Source organism: Aulonocara sp. 'chitande type north' Nkhata Bay, linkage group LG15, assembly GCF_057382095.1.
Source record: "Aulonocara sp. 'chitande type north' Nkhata Bay isolate Kocher_YH1m ecotype deep benthic linkage group LG15, A_spYH_male_GT1.1, whole genome shotgun sequence".
Lineage (NCBI taxonomy): Eukaryota > Metazoa > Chordata > Actinopteri > Cichliformes > Cichlidae > Aulonocara > Aulonocara sp. 'chitande type north' Nkhata Bay.
The window spans coordinates 41,398,301-41,423,148 of record NC_141358.1 but is presented as its reverse complement, the minus strand read 5'-3'; the positions used below and the strand labels follow the sequence as shown (position 1 = coordinate 41,423,148).

General features: G+C 41.5%; 1 protein-coding gene across 1 annotated transcript; it reads left to right on the top strand.

Moving 5' to 3' along the window:
- Window positions 1–257: 257 nt before the first annotated feature.
- Window positions 258–24,220, top strand: LOC147313732 (calcium/calmodulin-dependent protein kinase type IV). Its single transcript, XM_086263502.1, has 11 exons — window positions 258–1,116; window positions 3,986–4,064; window positions 4,427–4,489; window positions 6,830–6,912; window positions 8,027–8,099; window positions 14,699–14,789; window positions 15,707–15,781; window positions 16,846–16,921; window positions 17,233–17,359; window positions 17,943–18,095; window positions 18,685–24,220. The coding sequence occupies exons 1-11, from the start codon at window positions 1,010–1,012 to the stop codon at window positions 19,195–19,197; spliced, it is 1,440 nt and encodes a 479-aa protein (XP_086119628.1). The 5' UTR covers window positions 258–1,009; the 3' UTR covers window positions 19,198–24,220.
- The last annotated feature ends 628 nt before the right edge of the window (window positions 24,221–24,848 follow it).

Below are 24,848 nucleotides of genomic sequence, written 5' to 3'. Positions count from 1 at the left end.
GATGAGATGCAAAGAAGGAAGCACCTCAGTGTGTCAGCGCTGTGCTTCTGCGGCGCTGGGCACGTGTGAAAGAGTGGTTTGATTCGCGCAGAATCAAAGTCTCCACATGTCACGCTAATGTACATTTATGTATTTAGGTTATTTCTGTATTTAGGCTGCTGACAGAACTTCGGTGACTGAGAGGATGGTGGTCCAATAGGAGTGCGACTCGGCTCCCCCGCGGGGCTGTGATTGGTCTGCGGGGTGGCGGTGGGGCGGGGCTGTGAGATTACAGCAGCATCTCTCTCCCTCCGCAGATCCATCAGACATCTGGAGCAGCCCTACCCGGGAATCAGACCCCTGAGCATCGAACGCTGACACCCTCCACCTACTCACCCCGGTGTTCGCAGTCTGTTTCCCGACACGTACCCGCTCTTCGGTGTTGCTGTGGTGGCTCTGTGGGCTGCATCTCCGGAGGGAGGCTGCTGCGCTCCGGAGAGACGGACGGTCCGTTTCTGCCAGTGAAAACACGGAGGTACTAAGCCTAAACCCGGGAGGATGGTGATGGACTGAGCTGATCCGACGTCTGAGAGGTTTTTAGGGCCCGATGGAAGCTGCGACACATCTGGACCTGGAGCGTCTGGATCCCGGCTCCAGCTTCAGTCTGGATTAAAGAGCCGTGCTCATCACCGGGGGTTCGGTGTATTTGTTTTCTTCTTTTAGTTTTTGCCCTTTCCTCACAGATAAACGGTCCTGATTGAGAGTTTGAAGGAGCAGGCGGATCCCCCTCCTCCTCCTCCCCCTGCTGGTCTGGATTAAAGCCCATCAGGATCATGAATCATCCCCCCTCCGTGACTCTAATCTGGGTTTTACCGAGCTGGATTTAAATCTGAGATCTGATCGGGATTACTCTGTTCCTGGTTCTGATCGGGTCACATCTGGCCCGGTCTGAACCGGTCCCGGAACTGGTGTGATCTTTGACTCGGTCCCGGTCTTCTTGGTGCTGGTTTGGGGGAGGTCTGCTATCATCATGCCGACGTCCCGGCCTGGTTCGGAGCCGGTGGAGTTCTGGGTGGACGGATCAAGGCGGGACGGGACTGTGGAGGAATTCTACACCCTGAGCTCGGAGCTGGGCAGGTCTGGACCACATTATGGGGGGGCAGGGGAAAACCGATGAGTTCATATGGACACTTCATTGGGCCAAAGTTGCCTGCATGAGGGGTCCATGTGATCCTTCAGGATTAACTTTGGCCACACTTTATAATCCATCCCGTGGATTACAGAGTTACTCATTTGAATGAGGTACCGGTTAAATACTGGTTCCTGTTGGAATTTAACGGGAAACACCGAAGCAAGAAAACGAAGCTTGAGCTTTGGTGTCAAAATGTTGTCAGCAATCTTTGTCTTCTTGTGTAATCACAGAGTGAAAATGTGTTTTATGCGCAGCATCTTGCTGTCTGCACATTCACGTTGTGTAACCAATATAAGATTTCAGACTGCGCCACTTTAAGCAGATTTAAGTGAAGGTTGTTAAAAATATTGATAACAGTAAAACACAGCTGCATCACGTGCTTGGTGCACGCGTATAATCTATCTATCTGGTGTATGTATCTATACATATTTGTAATGATTTTCAAAATGAGGTATATTTTTTATCAAAGAGGTTTTGCATTTTTAAGACTAGTATTTGATTTGGTTATTTAGCTTTTAGCTCTATCTAGGTGGTAAATTGGAATATTGTACTGGCATCTATCCAATTTCATACTTACTTTTTGATGATAGGGGAATTATTTCCATTTGCCGATACAAGTTTTTTTGAACAATTTACAATACAGTTTGTCAAACATTTTATTAATATATTTGAACACTTTACAGATTTTTATTAATAAATCATATTAATATCTTCCAGGTTTTCAAGTCAGTATTGATGTGGATATTTTGAAACATAAAAAATGACAACATAGAAATAAATACATTCAAATGTCTTGCATTGATCAATAAGTACTTCGGTTGCTTAAAGTACATTTAGCTTACACGTCTCTACTTTGACTGCAGCAGTTTTAATCCTGTACATTTATACTGCTGTGCTTTTGCTCCAGATGCTCTGACGCTTCAGTGTCTGCCAGTCTGGGTGGCTCATGTTTAAAAACCATAAAAAGTCAGAGCAAACATGGAATTTGAGCTAAAAGACAACAAAGATGAGTCGTGCAGACTGTTTGGAGCTCGGGCAGTTTGTTCGTTGTTTGAATGTTTACAGCGTGCGGTGGACTGTGTGTATTTACACACTGTGTTTGTTGTTATCTCAGCAAACACCAACACCCACAACACTGACAGCAGATCTGCAGAAAATGATGAAAATGATGTCAGCAGTGAAATCAAACGTGTGAGCATGCCGCCACCAGTTCTATTACCAGGTGTCCTGTTGCCATGGAGACCAGCCAGAGAGAGAGAGAGAGAGAGAGAGAGAGAGAGTCTGTGGTTGCTTCTCAGATGGATCTGTTTCCTCCATCTGTCCCGGCAGAATACCAGATCCCTAACCACACACACACACATACACACAGAGTTGTGGTTGTGATCCCATGTCTTAATTGGACTTACCCTTAAGTAATCTTACTCTAATCCTAACTGAAACCCAACTCTGTTCCAGCTATAATCTAACTTAAGTCTAACTTTAACAGGCAGGTGTGAAAAGAAAAAAGCACACTCATAACAGAAAAGATGGGAATAAAACATCTCAAATAAAAACTCAACTTGATTTTTTTTGTATACGTCCACCAGCTGTTAAACCTTATCTAAACCTTTTTAATTTGAGTAACAGATAAGTTGAGTTTCATACTGCCAGATTCTATTGCAGAATCTGCTGGGGCATTATTGGATGGATGAACCCGTTGTGCATGTTTCAAACACAAGGACTTCCTCTTGTAGGACCAAAAGTACCTACAGATTCGAGGCCTCTATGTTAATTGGTTTAAAAATACTATTTTGAGAGAAATGTGTGAGATGTGTAAAATGTGGAGCTGCCACAGCTGCTGTAGTTCTATAAAAAGCCTCGTGTAGATGAGGTCGTGAAATTGTACTTCAAAATTAAGGAAATTATTTTGAAAAGAGAAATTATTTCTCTTTTAGCACAAGAACAGTGTGGTGGGGGTTGTAAAGAAAGAAAACCCCACACAAACCTGGAAGAGTTGAAATGGCTGGCAGTGGACAGCTGTGAGAATATTGATGGTTACACCCTCGTGCAATAAAGAGGATGTATGCGGTATAACAAGACACAACGATCAATTTGTTTCACTAACTCATCCACACGAGGCATTTTGTAGAGGGAACAGGAGCCATGGCAGATGTTTGGCTTTACATGACAACTGTAATCTCCGCATTTCAAATTAATCTTGAAATTTTGACTTTAATATAAAAATGGACATTCATTTTTTTTTTCTTAATGTGGCCCTAATTCTCCGTCGTATAGTCTAGTGCAGGGGTGTTCAACTCCAGGCCTCGAGGGCCGGTGTCCTGCAGGTTTTAGATGTGTCCTTGATCCAACACAGCTGATTCAAATGGCTACATTACTTCCTCAGCATGTCTTGAACTTCTCCAGAGGCCTGTTAATGAGCTCATCATGTGATTCAGGTGTGTTGACCCAGGGTGAGATCTAAAACCTGCAGGACACCGGCCCTCGAGGCCTGGAGTTGCCTACCTCGGTCTAGTGGAACATGTCTGAATGCCCTTCAGTGGAACAAACACTAGTTTCTTGGGTTTTTTTCACTGCACCAACATTTAAGTACCAGCAGGAACCAGTAAAAAGTCTAAATGTTGTGTCATTCATACAGTAGAATAATTATCAGTGTTTCCTGAAAATGAAACTAAATTTTAGTACTTAGTTCAAGTGCCTGTTTGGCTCCAATTAAAGAATCTCAGTTCCTCCTTTTCAGTAGCTCAGACTGGTTTCCATGTTGTACACACAGGTCTTTGCAGTGTTCAGGTTTAACTGTTTTGTGTTTCCTTCCAGAGGAGCGACTTCTATTGTGTATCGCTGTGAGGAGAAACAGACCCAGAAGCCCTACGCTGTCAAAGTCCTCAAGAAAACGGTCAGTGAACCAGCATGATGGAGACTTTAGCAGTCCAACAATATATAACATGTGCACAGATGAGTCGAAACATTATTAGCAAGAAATGATGAAGAAAATAACGTAGACTGTCCAGTTAGAACAGTGCAAGTCAAAGTCTAGGAGCCAAAGTGTTGGTTTGCCAAACTGTGTTTGATGGGGTTCTTCTGATTCTTGGTGGCTACCAATCCAACGTCCCGGACGGATCTGCTGCTAATATCTTTGTGATATACAGGAAACCTTCAAAAATCTGTAGGGTAACACTGTTTCAGCAGAAGACATTTGTTATATTTTGACTTATAAGGGTAAATCCGTCCATTCTGATAATGTTTCTTCTGTTGCAGATTGACAAGAAAATTGTTCGCACTGAAATCGGCGTTCTGCTGCGTCTTTCTCACCCAAACATTGTAAGTATATGCGATATATGTTATTGGGGTTTTCTCTCTATAACTGTAGGGTCTTTACCCTACATTATAGAGCACTTTGAGTGGTTTTGCACTATCTAAATGAAACTAAACTGAATGGAAAAGAGGGTTGAGTGCCTAAACTAGGTTTTGTGCCGAGCTGTAACGATGCTTGTTTAAGGGAGTCTGTGGGAATTGGGTTGTTCTTGGACCCAGCCTTGGTTCCATTTGGCTGCAAACAGGTAAACGTTTTTCTGAAATGCATTTTCAAAACCATCAGAAACTTAAACGTGGACCTGCATTTGTAAAGAATTATTTGATGGGTGGAAATGGAAGTCTTAGCCCAGAGATCCACTAGACCCCAAATGATCTATCAGATGACAGCCAATAAGCTCCCAGACTGTGAGCGGTCTAGTTCAAGTCAGGTCACTCGTAGAATATTTATATGTATTACTTAATCAAAACTTTCCTCCAGCTTTTAATGTCGTTGGATAAAAGCGTTGTAGAGTTGTGAACTTTCAAATCAAATTCAAATTCAAATTTTATTTGTCACATACAGTCATACACGGTACGATATGCAGTGAAATGCTTACACAACTGCTCGTGACCTAAAGAAAAAAAGAAAAGGCTATGAATAAGAAATAAATATGAAAATTAAAAAGGGTAAATTTAACTGGGAAGGAATAAGATAAAATATAAAAATTAAAGTTGAAAATAAAATAACTGTACAACAAAATACACAATACACAAATACACAGTATAGAAATATATAAGAATGTATGAAGAAAAAAAAAAAATTATATATATATATATATATATATATATATATATATATATATATATATATATATATATATATAAATGTCCAGTGTCCACATTTGTGTCTTGTGCAGTGCAAATATGCTTAAAGTGATTTAGTGATGAAGTGATTCGATTAGATGACCACACATCTAATCGAATTAGTGTAAACAAAGTCCAGAATGTCCAGCGGACAACTTTGAGAAATTATTCTTGGTCCATTCATGTGAGTCACAAATAGTTGAAATAAGTGCAAAATATGAAAATATGGAAGAAAACACCAAAACAGACACTTCGGGTTCTGCCAGGACATGAATTAATGACTTAATTTATAATATGCAGAATAAATCAGTTCATTTTTATTGTTCATGTTCACCTGGTCTGGTGTGACTGAATAATCTCTCTTATTTTCAGTCGACTCTAAAATTTTCCCCATAAATCTCTCTTTTCTTTGTATCACTGATTTTAAACACGACCCTTTAATGTGAGCTAAAACACTTGTTTATGAGCTTGTAAGAATTTAGATTCAACTTTATTTCAGTCTGAGCATGGCCCAGAGTTCATCTACCAAGTATGCAAGCTATAGCATGTATTCTAATATTTTATTTAAGACAAGACTGACGCATCAGTTCTGTTTTTCTTTTCTTAGTACTATTTTAAAAGCAGGTCGATAAACTGCACCACATCAAAGTACGTGATGTGTGTGCTTTTTTTATTGTACTTTAAGTATTGAACTGTCTATTGTCTGTTTCATGTTTGTTTCTTTATTTGTTGAATCTGGGACAATGATGACTGGAAACATGAAAAAAATCTCGTTACTATGTTCCTGCTTGGAAAGTTCAAAAATACTTCAAAGTGTTTGCTCTTCTCAAGCATGTTTTAAGTGATATTGAGTGTTTATGTACCAGAGGCAGAATCAGTTGGTTTTGCCTTCACTATTAGTGCAGTTTCAGTTAGTGCCTGTTGTTTACCTGGTGGTTAGGCTTTGGCACTAAAAGCTACTTAGGCTTTAAAGGCTGGGTTTAGGCTCTGAAGGATCCTTGAAAAGGTTTACAGGCCTAGGCTGGGATTAAGTTGTATTAATTAACATCTAATCCACCCTGAAATGAATTATTGGATGGAGGGATGGATGAATAGGAACAACTTGGTTAAGATTAGGTTCTATAAAGTGCTTAGTTAGGTTAGGTTTAGGTTTTACGCTGATAGATAATTAGTAGGTTCAGACACTTAAAATCCTGAAAGGGTTTAGGAAAAGATTGTGCTTATATCGTTCACATTAGAGTTGGGAATGACACAACCAAACCCAGGATGCTATTCTATACGACATCTTCATGTGTCACTGAGGAACACCAATGGCTTTGACAAAACTGGACATTTTTGCACTCTTACAGTGAATTATTCAATTACCAGTAATTTGAGCAAATAACAACAGTCCCACAGAAGTTCTATTTTTATATGGACATTGTTATTTACATATATGACTCTCAGTACTCGCTCATGCATTTTTAATATATTTCTGGCTTCTTGTGCTTTCCTGTGGCTCAGATCCAGCTGAAGGAGATCTTTGAGACAGACACAGACATTGCTCTGGTGCTGGAGTTGGTGACTGGAGGAGAGCTCTTTGACCGGTACGTACACACTCACATTAGCTGCTTTAGCTGTCCTACTGACATTGCTGTAGTTTTTGTGTTTAATTGAAAGTATCACTGGTTGGCTTAGTTTGAGAAATCTTTGATTACAAGTTGGGCTGTAGTCTGCAGTTCAGTTACAGTAGCTGTTGTGCAGTTGTAATGGCAGTAGTTGCTGTGCTGCATTTGTTACATTAGTTTCAGTGGTGTGTGTAGGTATATGCATTGCTGTATCATCAGTGGTTGCACATGCTGCATCAGTTGTGTTGGTTGGTCAGTTGCAGGTGTTGATCGAGATGGTGAATAGTGGAGTTTGGCTCGATCCATTTTGTTGTTATGTTTAGTTACAGATGTTGAGTTGGTGTGTTTAGATTTGCTGCAGCAGCTGTTGTGATTGGTGGAGTAGCGAAAGTTGCAATCGTCTATTTTTGGTATATGGTTTTGTTCAGGGTTGGCAGTGTGGCTGTAGTGGCAGAGGCTGGTTTTGCTGCAAAAGTTGTGATGTTTGGTTGCTATAGTTAAGAGCACAATTCCTGCTAATGAACCAATCACTTAACTTGGCAGTTTTCCTGTAGTTGCAGTGGTTGCCATGGTTAGATGTTGCTGTACTTTGGGGGTTTTAGGAGTTGCTGTGTCCGGTTACAGACGTTTCTGTAACTGAAGTTCTATGTTTGGGCACAGAGGCCCCTGTGTTAAGTTACTCATGCTGTTATTAAAGAACTTGTCATGTTTACTGGAGGTGTTACTGAAGTTTCCGTGTCAGCGATTGGTCATTTACATAAATTAACATGTTTAGTTGAAGCAGGTGTTGCTGTGTTTCGGTGGCGTTGTTGGTGTAATGTGATGTGGTTGTTTTGACTGCATAAGTTGCCATTTTTACAGGCTACAACAGCTACAGCTACAGCGGTTTGCTCATTTTGTCCTGAGACTTCCAAACTGAGATGCAAAAGTCAAAGAGAATGAAAGAACTAACAGCTTGTTCCAACATCTCTGTTGGAAAACCGAACCAGACAAACACGTACATTAGTAAAGTGTAACCAATCAGAGAACAGATAAAGAGATGCTGCTCTTGATTTTCATGTCATTTTATCTTTGACTGTATTTTTGTTTCCAGGATTGTGGAACGTGGTTACTACAGTGAGAGAGATGCCGCTCATGTCATCAAGCAGATTCTGGAGGCTGTGGCGGTAAGATGCTGTATTCAGTGTCTGGTTTGACTTTGACAACGTTTTATTAAATTGTAATAAAAAATTGAATTATTGTGGAAACAAAGGCCTCTACAGGCTACGAGCAATGAGAGGAACTACAGAAATCCTGAGAGGAATTACAAAAACAGACTCTTTGCCTATAAATAACCCTTACAGGCCCAAATGCTGCTGTTATTAATTTAAAACCAAAGCTTTAGCTGCTGTTTGGTTTAGTTGCTGTACTTCCCATGTTTAATCCCTGGTGCTGCCTTTGTTACAGTAGTTGATGTACTTGCAGGAGAGGCTTATTTTTTGACCTGTGTTTGGTTACATGTGTTGCTTAAATTGGTTGGCTTAGTTGGAGTGGATTCCTTGTGTAGCTGTAGGTCTTGCTGCCACTGCAGTAGCTGGTTTCATGGTTGTTGTTTGGTTGCAGTAGCTTCCGTGCTGCAGGTGCTGCTGATACTACAGTAATTGGTTTAGTTGCACAGTAGTGATGCTTAATCACATTTTCAGTAGTCGCAGGTTTATTTAGAGTAGCTGCTGACAGCTGGCATTGAGGCTCAATTTGATCTATTTGGCTGGTGTTGCTATACTTTATACTTCGTAACTGCTTGGTGTGGTTGCAGCAGTTGCTATGTTTAGTTGCAGTTTCCTCCGTTGACGCGTAGTTGTTTGGCTGCATTATTTTGCAGTAGTTGCCATATTTATTTCCAGCTTCTGTCATTCCACTAGTTTGTTTGTTTGATGTGGTTGCTATGTTTAGTTACAGTGTCGCATCAATTGCCATGTTTGGTTGCAGGTGCTTCTTTTGATGTAGTCGTTAATTCAGTTGCAGTAGTTTCCACGTTTAGCTTCTTTTGACATGCAGTAATTGCTGTTATTTTAAGGCTTAAAATGGAAGAAGGTCTGGGAACCTGAGCTCTGTCTGGGTTTTCTGCTTCTGATCAATCAGCTGCAGCGTCTCTGCTGTCTGTGGATCATTTACCTCCATCCACCCCTCTGCTCATTAGATTACTGCTCGCCCCCACCAGCTCTGCTCAGTCTGTGCAGCCTCACACCAAACCTCAGCTTTAAACAGTCTGTTTATAGATCTGAAAGGTTTCATGGAGAGCAGGTCGTCAAATCCGTAGAGGCAATGTATGTAAAATTAAATCAACACTGTCAAAGGTGTTGGGCTTTTATCCTCATCTGATGGAGCTAATTTACCGTTTTTTTGGTCACAGGCTGACTAGAAACGTATTAAGCTGATATTTATCTGAAAGAACTAGATGTGACATTTCATTAGCACAGAAACATTATACGGCTCTAACAGGAGTCTGCTATCTTGCCATTCAGAAGAGGATTTTTTTCCTCGTGTAGGCGTGAGCCCTCCTCCAACTGATGAATCACAATCTTCCTGTTTCTCAACAGATTTGATCAAATGTTGAAGTGGCAAAGAAATCATATTTAAAGGTCAGCGTGCTATGCTTAATACAAAACCAAGAAGCATTCACTGACATGCTTATACAACACTGTACTGAACACAGACACACAGAATGAGCTGATTAAAGAAGCGAGTGAATCATAATAACATGTCATTATCGCCAGCATGAGACATCCCAATCTTTTGATGATCGTCTGAAGCTTTTTGTTGCAGCTGCGGTTCTTTCTGTAAGCATAATGCAAAACACACTCAGGCTAAGAGGCGTGTCTGCCTGTCAAGGCAAACTCAGGGGACCCAACACAGGTGTTGATGTGTTTATACTGTTGATGTATAAACATACTGTTGAGATAATTTTAAACACCCAGCACGCCCCTACGGGCGGTTTATCCTTCAAGCTCGGGTCCTCTACCAGAGGCCTGGGAGCTTGAGGGTCCTGCGCAGTATCTTAGCTGTTCCCAGGACTGCGCTCTTCTGGACAGAGATCTCCGATGTTATTCCCGGGATCTGCTGGAGCCACTCGCCTAGCTTGGGAGTCACCGCACCTAGTGCTCCGATTACCACGGGGACCACCGTTACCTTCACCCTCCACATCCTCTCGAGCTCTTCTCTGAGCCCTTGATATTTCTCCAGCTTCTCGTGTTCCTTCTTCCTGATATTGCTGTCATTCGGAACCGCTACATCGATCACTACGGCCGCCTTCTTCTGTTTGTCTACCACCACTATGTCCGGTTGGTTAGCCACCACCATTTTGTCCGTCTGTATCTGGAAGTCCCACAGGATCTTAGCTCGGTCATTCTCCACCACCCTTGGGGGCATCTCCCATTTTGACCTCGGGACTTCCAGGTTATACTCGGCACAGATGTTCCTGTACACTATGCCGGCCACTTGGTTATGGCGTTCCATGTATGCCTTGCCTGCTAGCATCTTGCACCCTGCTGTTATGTGCTGGATTGTCTCTGGGGCATCTTTACACAGCCTGCACCTGGGGTCTTGCCTGGTGTGATAGACCCCAGCCTCTATGGATCTTGTACTCAGAGCTTGTTCTTGTGCTGCCATGATTAGTGCCTCTGTGCTGTCTTTCAGTCCAGCTTTGTCCAGCCACTGGTAGGATTTCTGGATATCAGCCACCTCCTCTATCTGCCGGTGGTACATACCGTGCAGGGGCCTGTCCTTCCATGATGGTTCCTCGTCTCCCTCCTCTTTCTTGGGTTTCTGCTGCCTGAGGTATTCACTGAGCACTCGGTCAGTTGGGGCCATCTTCCCAATGTATTCTTGGATGTTCCTTGTCTCATCCTGGACTGTGGTGCTGACACTCACCAGTCCCCGGCCCCCTTCCTTCCGCTTAGCGTACAGCCTCAGGGTGCTGGACTTGGGGTGAAACCCTCCATGCATGGTCAGGAGCTTTCTTGTCTTTATGTCAGTGGCTTCTATCTCCTCCTTTTTTCGTCCCTTGCCTTCTTGTTCCAGTAGCCCACTAGATATATATATATATATATATATATATATATATATATATATATATATATATATATATATATATATATATATATGGGGTGCAACGATACACAAAATTCACGGTTCGGTTCGGTTCGATACTTTGGTGTCACGGTTCGATATTTTTTCGATACAAAAAAATGTTCATGCATTTTTAATTTGTCATTTATTAAAATTATAAATATATATTTTAACTCAAAAGTACAGTTTTTAAATTTAACCCTAACCCTTGTGCGTGTTTTTTATTTTGACAGCGAATGCGCACCTGCGGACCACTTATGCGCAGCCCTGGTTATTTAGCTCGTCATATTGCAGCCACAGAAATTCTTTTGTCCATGAAACCATAAAGCTGCACTTTCTTTTTGCCTTATAGTCTGATTTGTCATAACTTCTCCGTTTTGTGGTAAGCTTTTCTTTGGCTGTCACTTCTTCACCCTGACCTGTCTTATTTGGCTCAGCAGAACTAAAATATATATCCTGCTGCTTTTACACACACACTCACATAACGCTCAGCGATTCTCTGCACGATCAACCTCTCACATGTGTAAGCTGCGGGAGATTTCACTTGTCATGTTTGCATAGTAAGCTAACGATTAATAAGACGATGTCAGAGGAATTGGTGCACAAATTATCATCACTCACAGATCAGTGCTGTCGCTCTCTATACACAGTTCGCACGATTGCAAAGTGAAAGCAAAAAAACAAGCGCAAATTCAAACGCGACTTCAATATGTCACATATTGACAGTGGCTCACCGATGCCAATGACATAATTACCCAGCTACATTTCTGAAAGAATGCAAAAGCATTGACATATATTTTTCCTTCCTACAATAGCCCGACGGGCAGGGAAGAGATAGATTTTGGTAGCCCGACTGAAAAAAATCACTAGCTCCAGGACGTCGGGCTAGCGATATTGCAAGCCCTGTATCTGATTGAGGAATCACTCATCTTTGGAAAAGAGAGTTTATTACAGAGAAATGTCTCTTTCCAAAATAAAAGCTATACTATCCGCTTCTTCTGGGCTATATTCTCAGCAGCATAAGGAGAATCACGTGCTAACAGCTGTCTAAATGACTCGGCTAAAGTTAGTAGCATGCTTGCTTTTTTTTGTCTGCTTCCACTTGTCTTTGCACTAGGATGATGTCGGCGTAAATGTGCAGTCATATTCGTTGTGTTCCCACTAGTGCTTTCAGGTTAATCTCGTTGAAATGACCTTAACGCCACAACACGGCAAATCTCCGTTAACGAGGTACCGCCGATCGCTCCGTGCATGGGGTTAGACGGCCAACACGTTAACGAGCTAACTGCGCTAACACACTAGTTCCCACCCATGTAATTGAGCATTGCATGGCACATCCAACATACTGTTTTACTTTAGTCCATGACTCGCTTACCTTCAGGGTCATACGTCACATGAAAACCAAAATAATTCCAAACGCCAGAACTGAATGAGGGTCAATTTGCCTGTTGCAAGTAGAGCTTAACTTCTGTCTCGCTAGCTTGCCCTGCGCTCTTCCTTCTGACTATGCTGTCTGTGTTGAGCGCTCAGTGGATCTGCGCTCGACAGTGCAGCCTAGGCGGAGTAGTCGAACACAGATTCACTGAGCGCTCAACACAGACAGCATCGTCAGAAGGAAAATTGATAAAATAAATTACAAATGTTGTATTGTTCGATACATATGCGTACCGAACCGAAAGCACTGTATCGAACGGTTCAATATCGATACGAATATCGTTGCACCCCTAATATATATATATAGTTTCTGAGCATGGCTCAGTTGGAGGTATTGCTGTAGTTGCAAAGGTTGAATGAGTTGTGGTAACGACCATGTTTAGCTGTGGGAGGAGGTTGTTTGTTTGTTGGTTTAGCTGCAGAAGTTGTTGCTATATTTGCAAGGTTTTAATTCATTTTGATATTAACCATGTTTACTTGCAGGTGTTGCTGCTTTGGCAGGATTTGCGATTTTTGGTACCAGGCTTACTGCTGTAGCAATAGATTAGATTTAGCTGCAAGTGTTTTGGGTTGCTTGGTTACATAGCTGGCTAATTTAAAGTCACATACGTTGCTGTAGTTACCAGGTTTGTTTTAGTGCCAGTAATTGACATGTCTAGTAGGAGGTACGGCATGAGTTGCAGTGGTTGGCATAGTTACAGTAATTTATATATATAGCAAGTGACATTATTAATTGCATAAATTACCCTGTTTAGTTGCAGGAGTTGCTGTAGCCGTGGTTGATTTAGTTGCAGGTGTTGCTAGTATCAGTGTTGTTGCACATGGCAGCAGCGTGCAGTGGCTGCAGGTCTCTTATGTAACAGCTGCTTCCATCCTGCTGCTGAACAGATTAAAACCAGAGAGGATTAACGCACGCACACACTCGCACACACTGACCACAGCTGACCTACATCTACAAGAGAAACATACGCCCCTTTATGTGTGTGTGTGTGTGTGTGTGTGTGGGGGGGCAGGATTACAGTACTGTTGTATTTGTTGTATGTGATGTGAGTGGCATTAATCTGTAGCACAGAAACATCCCGCAGCCCCTGAACACAGCAACAGCTTTAACAGCAGATTCTCAGCATCTGAGTAAAGACCCTACAAGGTTGTGTTTGAAGTTAGAAACAAAATATAAAAAGAAATCCATATTTAAAAGCAGAAGTGGAAAACGACACAGAGCCCGTCTGCCTGTTCTGAATTACAACCCCACACCTTCACCAGCATGAAGGAGGCTCTTTGACTTCCTCACAATGTCAGCAACTGATTTTGTGATTCAACATCAAGCCGTAACGTGAACCTTCTCTGTGGCTCTTTTCCTCCTGTTTGGCAGCTCAATCTTCAACATCCTTTGTCCTATATATAAACCATCTCTCCTACGCACATCTTTGCTGCTCAACCTGAGCTGTTCCTCTGATGTACTCATTCCTAATGCTGTCCATCCAGCTCTTTGGAAAATCTTCACCGTAGCCACCTCCAGCTCAGTTTCCTGTCTTTTTAAAGTGCCACTGTCTCCAAACCAAGCAACAAAGCACATCTAGCTGTTATAATCTATTTAATTTCATTTATATAATGCCAAATCACAACAACATTTACCCTGAGATGCTTTATATTGCAGGGTAAAGACCCTATAATGATACAGAGGTAATCCCAACAATCAAAGATCGCCCTATGAACAAGCACTGTGTGTCACTGTGGAAAGAAAAACAAGAGCGCGTCTGTGGAAACAAGAAAAACACCCTTTCAGCTAGATTGCTTGTCTTTATTTGTAAATAACATACAAAAAAAACCCTGGTCCTTTAGAATAATCAACAGTACACCGTTTTGTTATTTACCAGATAATTGCACTAAAATGCTGTAAAAGGCACCATCACCACAAGAATAGTCAAGAGATGAGGCCATGGCCCTGTGATGCAAACTACGCCTTGATAAAGTTTTGATATTGGGCTCTATTCCAGTTCTAAGGCTAGAAACGTGTTTATTTTTGCTGCAAAGTTGGGGATTTTAAATTGGGAGTCCATGGGGACTGACTCGCTTTTGGACCAGCCTCAAGCTTCAAGTGGCCATTAGAGTAAATGCACTTAAGCTCTGGCTTCATTTTTCAGTCCAGGAAGTTTCCGCTTGATGAGGCAACAACTGGATCATCTTTCCCACGTTTTTCATGCTTTTCTTCTCTGTGCTTTAGTATTTACATGAGAACGGTGTTGTGCATCGTGACCTTAAACCAGAGAATCTGCTGTACGCCGACCTGTCTCTGGATGCTCCGCTGAAGATAGGTAACAAACTCTCTACATACCCTCCACATCTGAATACAACAGAATGAAATGACAAGTTTATCATGTTCCAACACAAGTTGTGGAAAATATTTTTCTGTTATTATCGACCACGCTGTCTGTTATCATCAGTGGTGAAACAGTGCAGTTTGGAAATGCCGAGTATGACTGTGATGAGACATCGATGATCTAAAACACATGAAAGTAAAACAAAACTCGTTTCCTGGCTCATAACAACAGGAAATTATTGCTTTGTTTACTTCAATTTTAAACATTTGCAAATAACATGTCAGTAACTGCCCTAAAGACTGTTTTCAAATCTGCTCCTATCATCTCAATTATGTCAGCTCCTATTGTGCTTATACTGTATGTAAAATAAAAATCAGCATTCTTAAAATAACCACAAACCGTGGTCGTCTTGTGGCCCTGAAAATATGCATGAACACTGGAGTTTGCTGTGAGAGCCCAAACATTTGCATACAGATTTAGCATCAGTCTTAAACTGAGGTTTTGCATACAGCTCAACCTTCAGTGTCTTTGGCTGCATTTGAGGCATTAAACTTGTGACTGCATCATATTTCGAGCTTGTTGAGTCCGAGAGGTAAAAACTCACAGAAACATATTGTTGGCTCAGAATTTGGTTCATTTTTGGAGGAGCTCCTGCGTCCAGATGGCCAGCGAGCCCTCGGCTAACAGATACAGATGGAAGCCTCCGTTCCTTTCGAGTGAAACTCTTCTCCACCAACACCTTCCTTTAGTTCAGAGACTTGCCTGCAGAAAAACACATTTTCCTCCACCTCCACTGCTTCACCCCCTCATTTCTCTTAATATAGAAACAGGAAACTGAACAAAACAAATGCATTACAAGGTTTTTATCTCGCTTCAGTCTGAATGAAAGAAAATATTCTCTTCTTTTACAGCTGACTTTGGTCTTTCAAAAATCGTAGATGACCAGGTGACCATGAAGACAGTCTGCGGTACTCCGGGGTATTGCGGTGAGTACAAAAATTGGTGTAGCGTAGCTATGAATACCACATTCACTTAAGCTCACTGTATTCTTATCTATATGGCCTCCAATCACACAACATTAGTCATCTCAAAGTCCTTTGTACTGTAGGTTGAAAGCCTACAGCACAAAATAGTCAAACGATCCGATATAAACAGCACTTGGCAATCAGAGAGAGAAAAATTTGCCTTTTAATAGGAAGAAACTTCCAGCAGAAAAAGGCTCAGGGTGGGGCTGCCATCTGCTGCGACCAGCCCGGGCTCAGAGCAAACAGTCGATGGCAAAAATAAGACTCAGCTCACAGAAACAACAAACAGGACAACACAAACTACTGCAAAGAAGCATAAACGAGTGAATGAGAGAAGAGTGATGGAGAAGTGCTACGAGTGTCATGTGAAAATTCTCAATTTTCACTGTGATCCTTCTAATCGGCTGAAGGCTGAAGGACAACCAGATAATGAGAAGTTACAACGTTAAAATTATTTTTCAGCATTGCTCTGAGCAGGATGCTTCTATTTTTGACAATGTTGTCAGTTAATTAGTACATCCTCAAAAACGACTGCAGTGTTGCTCACGGTAGTACTGGACATGTAACACCATCCAGAGAGGATTTCTGTTTAAACACCAGATTTTTAGGACCAAACACAGAATGACTGGATGGTGTCTCTCCCACAGCAGCACATCGTGTTTGAGGAAGACTCAAACACTCCAGCATAGTGTGGGACCTTTAATCTCAGTGATACGACATGGCACAGCAGCAGGACTTGGTGGTGTAGTAACAGCCAATGAGCAGCACTTTGAGGTGTGGGGAAAGTTAAAGTGGTGACGATATGGCAGCTGACGCTCTGGATGGTGTCTGTAGATGTTGCTGTAGTAGGTGTAGTATCAGTAGTAGATGTGTTTATTCACCTGCGTTGCAGTGATATATGCGAGTGGGCAGTAAGGCGTTCCCTGTGGCGTGTTCTCTGTGGCGTGTTCTCTGTGGGATTTCAAAAACTCTCTGTTAGAGCTTCTGTCAGCCATCTGCTGTCTAACAGACTCCTCTGCTTGCAGCTCCAGAGATCCTGCGGGGAAATGCCTACGGCCCTGAGGTGGACATGTGGTCGGTGGGCGTGATCCTCTACATCCTGTGAGTCCATTAACACCTTGCTGCCAGTCCAAGCGTACACTCACACATATATACTGAAATATTCATCGCTGACTCACTCTCATCAGTATATAAGTTTTATGGCCCATCTGATTCATGACAGCCATTTAACACAATGACATAATGTGAAAGTCTGCATCCTGTTTATCTGCTTTCCTCAGACAGCAATTAAGCTTTTAATGCTGCCTTCAAATGGATCTGAGACCGACACACTGCTGTGGTTTCTCATCTAGAAGGGATGTGGCAAAATAAGCGTCCTTTCCTAGACTCTTTCCTTTGGTTTGTTTCCCCAGACTCTGTGGGTTTGAGCCCTTCTTCGACCCAAGAGGGGATCAGTACATGTATAGTCGCATCCTCAACTGTGACTATGAGTTTGTTTCTCCGTGGTGGGACGAGGTCTCCCTCAATGCTAAGGATCTGGTGAGTTACACCAATGATTTGACATTATTATTTATGTTAAATGTGAAGAAGTGCAGGACCTCACACTTTATTTTAAAGCTCTCAGACATGTTTTAAACTCTCGCTGCCCAGGACAGCGTAGTAGAAACTTAAACTGACCTGAAAGACTTTATACTGGGCATTGACTGGGATTGGTGACATCACTGGGACTTCACACTTTATATTAACTTGTCTGGAATCACTTTGGACTTGGATGTATATTTGTGATGCTGTTTTTGGACGGCTTGGTACATGTTGGATCTTTGGTTGGTGTCGACTAACACGACTAAGGCTTATGCTAAACTAAAACTAGACTTGACTTGAGTGGAGACTTGTTTGAAATGATATTGAGATTTATGGAATGACTTGACACACTAAATTGTCTTGGCCTTTACCTCTGGATGACTAAAGATCCATTTCTTGGTGTGATTTGAATTCAGAATGAAGTGAATGACTTGATAATTCACATGAGCCTGATTCTACATCTTGAATCTTAACATTTATTCATAGATTGGACTTGGACTTGTTTGAAGGCCTCGGTTTGTCCTGTCTGATTTGTCCGCAGGTCAGTAAGCTGATTGTCCTCGACCCTCACAAGCGCCTCAGTGTCCGGGAGGCCCTGCAGCACCCCTGGGTGCTGGGCAAAGCTGCCCGGTTCTCTCATATGGATACTACCCAGAGGAAACTACAGGAGTTCAACGCTCGACGCAAACTTAAGGCTGGTCCTTTGTCATAGTTTCATTTCACAGTGATTGGTTTTGTGGGCATCAAAGGTCATAGAAGACTTTTCTGTCATTTTAAGATTTGAGTTGACATTTTGGGAGATAAACTAGGGAATGACTCTTGTACATAAAGCCCAAAATGAAATCTGCTCAGAGCATCTGCACCTGTATACTATGTGGCCTAAACTTTTATATACACACACATAGACTAGTTAAACTGCAGGTGAAACTTCACCGGGGCTCCAGATTCCACCCACCAAGAGTTGGCTTTCAGATGATTCAAACTTCATGAATGAGGTCAGTAAAGATCTTAGTAAAGCTGGCTCTGGTGAGCCTGGGTGCAGCATAAAAATGTAAATTCAACAATCACAGGATTTACATTCGAGCGGGCAGTTGGTAACAAAATCATATTTTTTCTACATGGCATTTTGAATTTATTGAAATTACAGGACAGGGTAATAGAGAAACATATTTAACAGGGAAGAGGAAGCTGAAAGCAAATATCAACTCAACATAGTTGACAAATCTGCTTTAAAGACTTTTAAAAGATCCTGAATGCTCACTCACTGTTCTGTGTGCTGACAGGCGGCCATGAAAGCTGTCGTGGCCACAAGTCGGATGCATGAAGGTTCGCGGCGTCGCACAGACAGCTGTGACATTCCAGGTTCAGGGGCTTCCAGGCAGAGCAGCATGCAGCAGGACCCGCCTCCTGAGTCTGCATGCTCCACCCAAAAAGACAAAGAGGCTCCACCTCCTGACCAGCAGTTGCCACAGGAAGTTGAATCGAAGTCTGCTGACCCAAACGCTCTCAGCTCCTCTCCTCCACACAGCCCCAAACTACCCAGCTCTGATGTCATACCCGCAGGGCCCATCCCCACCAGACCGCCACTGCGCGCTGATGGGCTGCGACAAGTATCTGTAATCCCTAAAAGCATGCTGGTCCAACCCCGGCCGCCGCAGAAAAGCTGCTCTGTCATAGAGCCAACCCCCAGAGTTGGGGCCACACCCACACTGGGCTCACCCCCGAGTCCCAACAACCTCAGCAATGGCTTCACATCTGGGGCGGAGCCTACCAGTAAGACCACCCACTGCCAGTGATCACATGGCAAAATTAAAAAAATTCTCGACTCTGCTTCAGTTTCACACAGAAGTAAAAAACGTTCAGCTTTCAGCAGCTAAATGAACTTATTTGGACCAAATTACAGTAAACCCAAAATCTGCAGCTCACATTTAACCCGCATCACCACACGTCTGGGATCTCTTTGGCTTACATGCTAACAGATACGGATTCATGGAGGGGTCGCTGGACATTTCTGAAGATGGGCAGGTGTTTTATCTTCTGTTTTTTAGTATAAAAGTATAAAGGCCTTCGATTATTTAGGAGAAGTAAAAATAATTTCCCCCATCAGCACTCGTTTATGTGAGGGTTGACTAAAAACACAAGAAATGTAATAAATGTGAATTGTCTGTTAAGCACTTCAATCTCAGCAGCACTGTCGAGCTTGTTTGCTCATTTTCACTGAGACAGTGGACGTGTTAAGCTAAGTCAGTGACAAATAACCAGCATGCTGGGGAGCAGTTATCAAGGCCGTGCACATTTGGACTGGAGGGTGTGTTAGCATTTAGCTCACCCACTACAGCACTTCATCAAGTAGCTCTGAATTATTCAGCACATCAGCAAGACTCAATATATTTTTGCAAAGACTCAACATATTTGGAAAAAATTCGAATAATAAAATAACTCGTAAGAGCTACAATTTATTTGTCTTACCACAGAAATGAACCAGTGACGTGTGTGTTTACAACCAAAATGAAGCACTCGATCAGTGACACTGGACGATGGCGTCTGTTATCACACCTTCTTACTTACAACCGGTATCAAAAGGGAGCTATTATTTTTTAAGTTCTTATTTTTTGTTATTTTCTGTAATATGTTACAGTTTGAGCTGTTAATATTAAACATGGCTAACATTTCAAATAAAAAGGTGAACGTATGTAAAAGTTATCCATATATGCAAAAAACTCAGAACTCAAAACTGTTTTCTGCTGTTTTTTGTATTTCTTTTTAAATGTATTATTTTTTAATGTTCAAAATCTTTATGTTTTCATCTGCTACAGGCAGTATATGCTTACCTAGTGTCAGGCTTACAGAAGTTAGCAGATTTGAAGAAAGTGTTTTTTGGGTGGGGGTGTGGGGGACGGATGAATAGCTCATTTCTGACAGGATGAATTGAGGAGTATTTTTAACTCTGCTAACTCTGCACTTACTATCTCAGTTGTAGAGATTTGGGGAAACTTCAGAAATAGGCCACTGTGGCGTTCAAAGTAAACTTTAATGGAGCACACATTAGAAAAGTAAAAACTAACACCCAGAAAGTTTCTGGATTACTGCAACTAAATGCAGTTATTGACTGAGCAGTTTATTAATACAGAGTTTTTAATAACCCAGATTCACCTACAAAATCTGCATCTAACATCAAAGAGGTTAATCGCCGGAGAAATAAACGACAGGTTTTCTTCAGGGAGGAAAAAAGTGCTTCATTTTTGCTGCAAACATTTATTTTGGTCTTTGCAGACTCCCACATTAAAGGGACATTACAACATTTTGCACCAAACACTTTTGCTAAATTTGACTATGACTCACATGTCCTACAGTTAGCTTAGCATAGCATAATACTGGCAATAAAGAAGCAGCTAGCTTTAAGTCCACTTTCCACCACCTTCAGACTTAACAGCCCAGATCTCGTAAACAGACTTGGACTGCTATCATGTGGGCTTGATGAATGTATCCGGTACCTGAGGAATTAGGATCAAATTTTGACTCTGTTTCTTTTCTTTAGCGTTTCTGTGGTAACATTTGGGTGAGATCTGGCAAAGAGCTGACTGTTTGTGGGCCTAGATTGTGATTGTGCCTGCTGTGATTTAGATTTGCACCACAGCTTGGGTTTAACAAAATCAAGTTCAAGTCCAACATTCAGATAATGTATGGATTCTCTAACTGAGTGGCACCGCAGGCCGACCTTTACTGCAGCTAAACATTTAACAATCTAATTGAAAAGAAAAAGGAATTCGTTCAATTTCCACAAAGAGGCAATAATCAGTTATTTCTATCCTATCCCAGGTTTAATGTTCATGCTTTCTGTCTGTTGGCAGGTGTAGGTGGAATTTCCTCCATACTTAACACAAAAACATGAAACTGAAATCCATGCTGATCTTTTCCTTTAAGTCCTGCTCTGGGACAAACTGAGACTTGAGTATTATGTTTGGGCTTCTTCTTCTCCTGACGCAGAAAGCGGACTTTTCCTGTGATGCTCAGGACAGAGACTGATTGTATTTTATTAAACGTACACAATGACTTGGCGCTCACCTGCATGAACGGATGCTCTTTATTCATGGACAAGGAGAGAGAGCGCAGCTTCATTTCTCGGCTTTTTCTTCTTCTTCTGCATCCCTTTTTTTAGCATGCGCGCTCAGACGCTTCAGACTTTCATGTTGCTGTAAAAGTTTTTTAATCCTTTTTACTATTTACCGCCGACACCCGCTGCCGTGATTACGCAGCTGTATGAGTAAATAGAGTTCCTCCAGTGTGTAGCGTTCAGGTAAGTAACTCGTGTTTGTGATCTTCTCGTAAAACGTTGTGTTGTTTACACTTTATCAGCAGTGACGATGCGATCTTATTTGCACTGTACATACTGTAGTTTGGTTTTAGACAAGTTATTACTAACAATTTTACTGCTCGACTCGCTAAGAAACATGTTCAGTGTTTAAGCTCCCAAATATACCAAATTTGACCTTCGTGGAAAATAAACCCCTTTCATCCGATCTAAAACCACACGTTCTACCTCTTTTTGTACAGGGGCTTCCAAAATGAAATGAAAAGATGCAGATCTGGAAAGAAAATGAGATGAGACAAGAAAGATCCAATTTACATTTACACTTAAAGTTATGGTGGCCAAGACAGAACCAACAGAAAGTCTGAGAAAACACAAGCAAGCCAGCCAACAGTGTATGCTACCTAGCAGGAAACATTATACTGTTTGCTGGTTCCACAGTAGTTAATCGCTGTGAGGTTTTGGAGATGTTAGAGGAGTTTGTAAGAACACTACATTGGCTACCGAGCGGTTTCTCAAACATTTTGTTTGATGTGTCCAATGTCCACTCACGACACCACAGCTCATTAGTCAACAAGTCCTGAATTTATCACGAGCCAGTGCAGGAAATTCCTCTTAACTGACCGCACATATGCTCACACAGAGCAATTCATTTGTTTGCTTAATCACTGAGTGAGGCTGGTCAGGAGGCTCGCGATGAACTGGCTGCTTCAGATGTTGTTTATCAGCATCTGATAGCAAGGCCACGATCTCCGAAAAATCATGGAGAGCCTTGCCAAGATGTCCAAGCCGGGATGCCTCTTACTTCATTGTTTTCTGCATTCGTTCCTTGTCTCACTGCAGGCAAGCAGTTTTCTTGTACTGCATATGAAGAATGGACACGACGTTGGTTTTTTGAATAGATGAGAGGGTGGATAGCTCATGTATCAGCTGACACTAGCAAGCTTGGTTCGTAAGCTGCATCCATTAGCGTAAGGTGAATGATGCAGTATTCTCTCACTGTGCTTCTGAAAGTGAAAGAAGGATGCTTAACTGCATCTGAATGACATCATCTACAGTTGAATCCGCCTCCAGTTGTTTCTCAGCAGAGAGCTCAGTCCACAGTGAACCGCTTCACATAAAACCAGTCCAGTCTCTACTTTATCGAGACGTTTTCACTTTGCAAACAGCAAACCTGCATCACAGCATCATGTCTGGAAGATAACTAAAGCTAATATCTCACAGCTTTGATTCTCAGCGGTTAAATCACCCACACAGACACCCTGCTGATTTTAGGATCAAATCTTTTATTTTAAAAGAAGCTAATTATGTCTGCAGCACACCAGGCTGGATGAACGTCATTATATATCAAATTTGTAAATAATATTAATATGTTGAAGCAATGCATATATCTGGTATGTGATTTAGCTATCTTTTGATTCTTTTGACTCAATTCTTTTCAGAACTGAGTTAAAAGAATCTCATTTTAAAGCACTTTAAGAAGAAATGTGAAGAGATGCAGTAAAGTCTCATTAAGCAGTAAACTGTGGTGTTTACAGCTGCCTAAAGGTCTCTGCTTTGTGTTCTGTCTCAGCCACCATACAAAATCCTAGATTATGAAGAGGAGCACATTTGTTCCTGAAGGGCTTTTCTTTTTTAAAGAGGACCCACAGCTGTAACCAACACTGCTCCCACAATTGATGAAAACTGATGAATGGATGGACATGCTGATCACAAGCTTACCATCTCATAAATTCAACAGTCTGTCTAATCGCTGTCCCATATTTTATTTAGATAAAAAATATATTTGCATTTATGCATCAAATCATTCTCTTCAATTCAGACCACTCACCCGGGTTTTCACATGGTTACATGGGAAGTAATGAATCATTAAAAAGGAAATATCAAACCTGCAGTTTCAGACTGTCAGTCACAAAACATATATTTTGGATTTGAATTTCAGTTTGTGATTTGGTTCCTCTTTAAACCATTCAGTTAAAGCACGAGTTTTCCGTTGGACAGATGTGTCACAGCTGGATGCCACGTTTACCTGAGCACAGGTGTTTAAAGCTTCTTGCCAGACGGAACACACTGGATAACTAGCAGTCACGGTGAACGCATGTAACTGTATATTTGATTTATATCTATACGCTTCTGTAAGAACATGAACATTTTGCTTCTATTTATCTAGCCTGTTAGAGATTTGCAGGGTGGGGTTGAAGTGGGTGGGGCTACAACTGTAAATGGTATTTGTTTTGTGTTTGAGTATAATTGTACCTTTTTTTAAAGATTCTGACAGCTGACATATAAAGTGACAGTGTAACAGTCTGAGCTGTTACACGTGTATCTTTGCATGTATTATTTAACTTCCTTTGATCACATCAGATTGAAGAAGCAAACAGGGAGTTTGAATCCTGCAGGACTCTGTAACAGCTGCTCAGCTGATCTGAGGTCTGTTTGAATGAACTTTTGCTGCAGGATGTTTCAGGCAGGGTTTTGCATCACATGTACAGTAAAGGATATGAATCACTCATTGCTTCTGGTCTTCTTTCCACACCTTTGCTGTCAGCCAAAGACGTTTGGAGGACAGACGGATACAGTGTTGACGGTATTCTGGTATTTTCTGGTATTTCTTTTGGTGACAAATGAGTGTGCTCATCATACACACGTTTTGTTCGTCATACTCTTTCTACTTTTAAATAAAATAGAGAATTCTAGTGTGAAAATGCTATCATGGCGTCTAAATTCAAGTGTCGCTTTCAATATAATCGGACAGAAAATAGAATTCCTTGGAAAGATTTAGAATCAGAAAGAGGAAAGAGGAGGCTGGAATGGGTTAAGTTCAGGATATTACACAGAGTCAGTGCAACCTGATTGTAAATCAATTATGTAAAAAAATAAAAAATAACATATAAATATAAAACAAATATAAATGCTATGTACTTATATGGTTTATTTTTGACTTCTGTTGCCATGATGACAGATCTTTCTTCAAAATAAGATTTCTAATCTCAATGAGATTTTTACCTGGATAAATAAAAGACTAATAATAAAATGTAATTTGTGTTAACCCACTGAGCATTATCTGTTGGTTAGAGAAAAATCTACAGAAATGCAAACATGCCTTTGAGTATATCCACGTTTATACTCTGTCAGTGA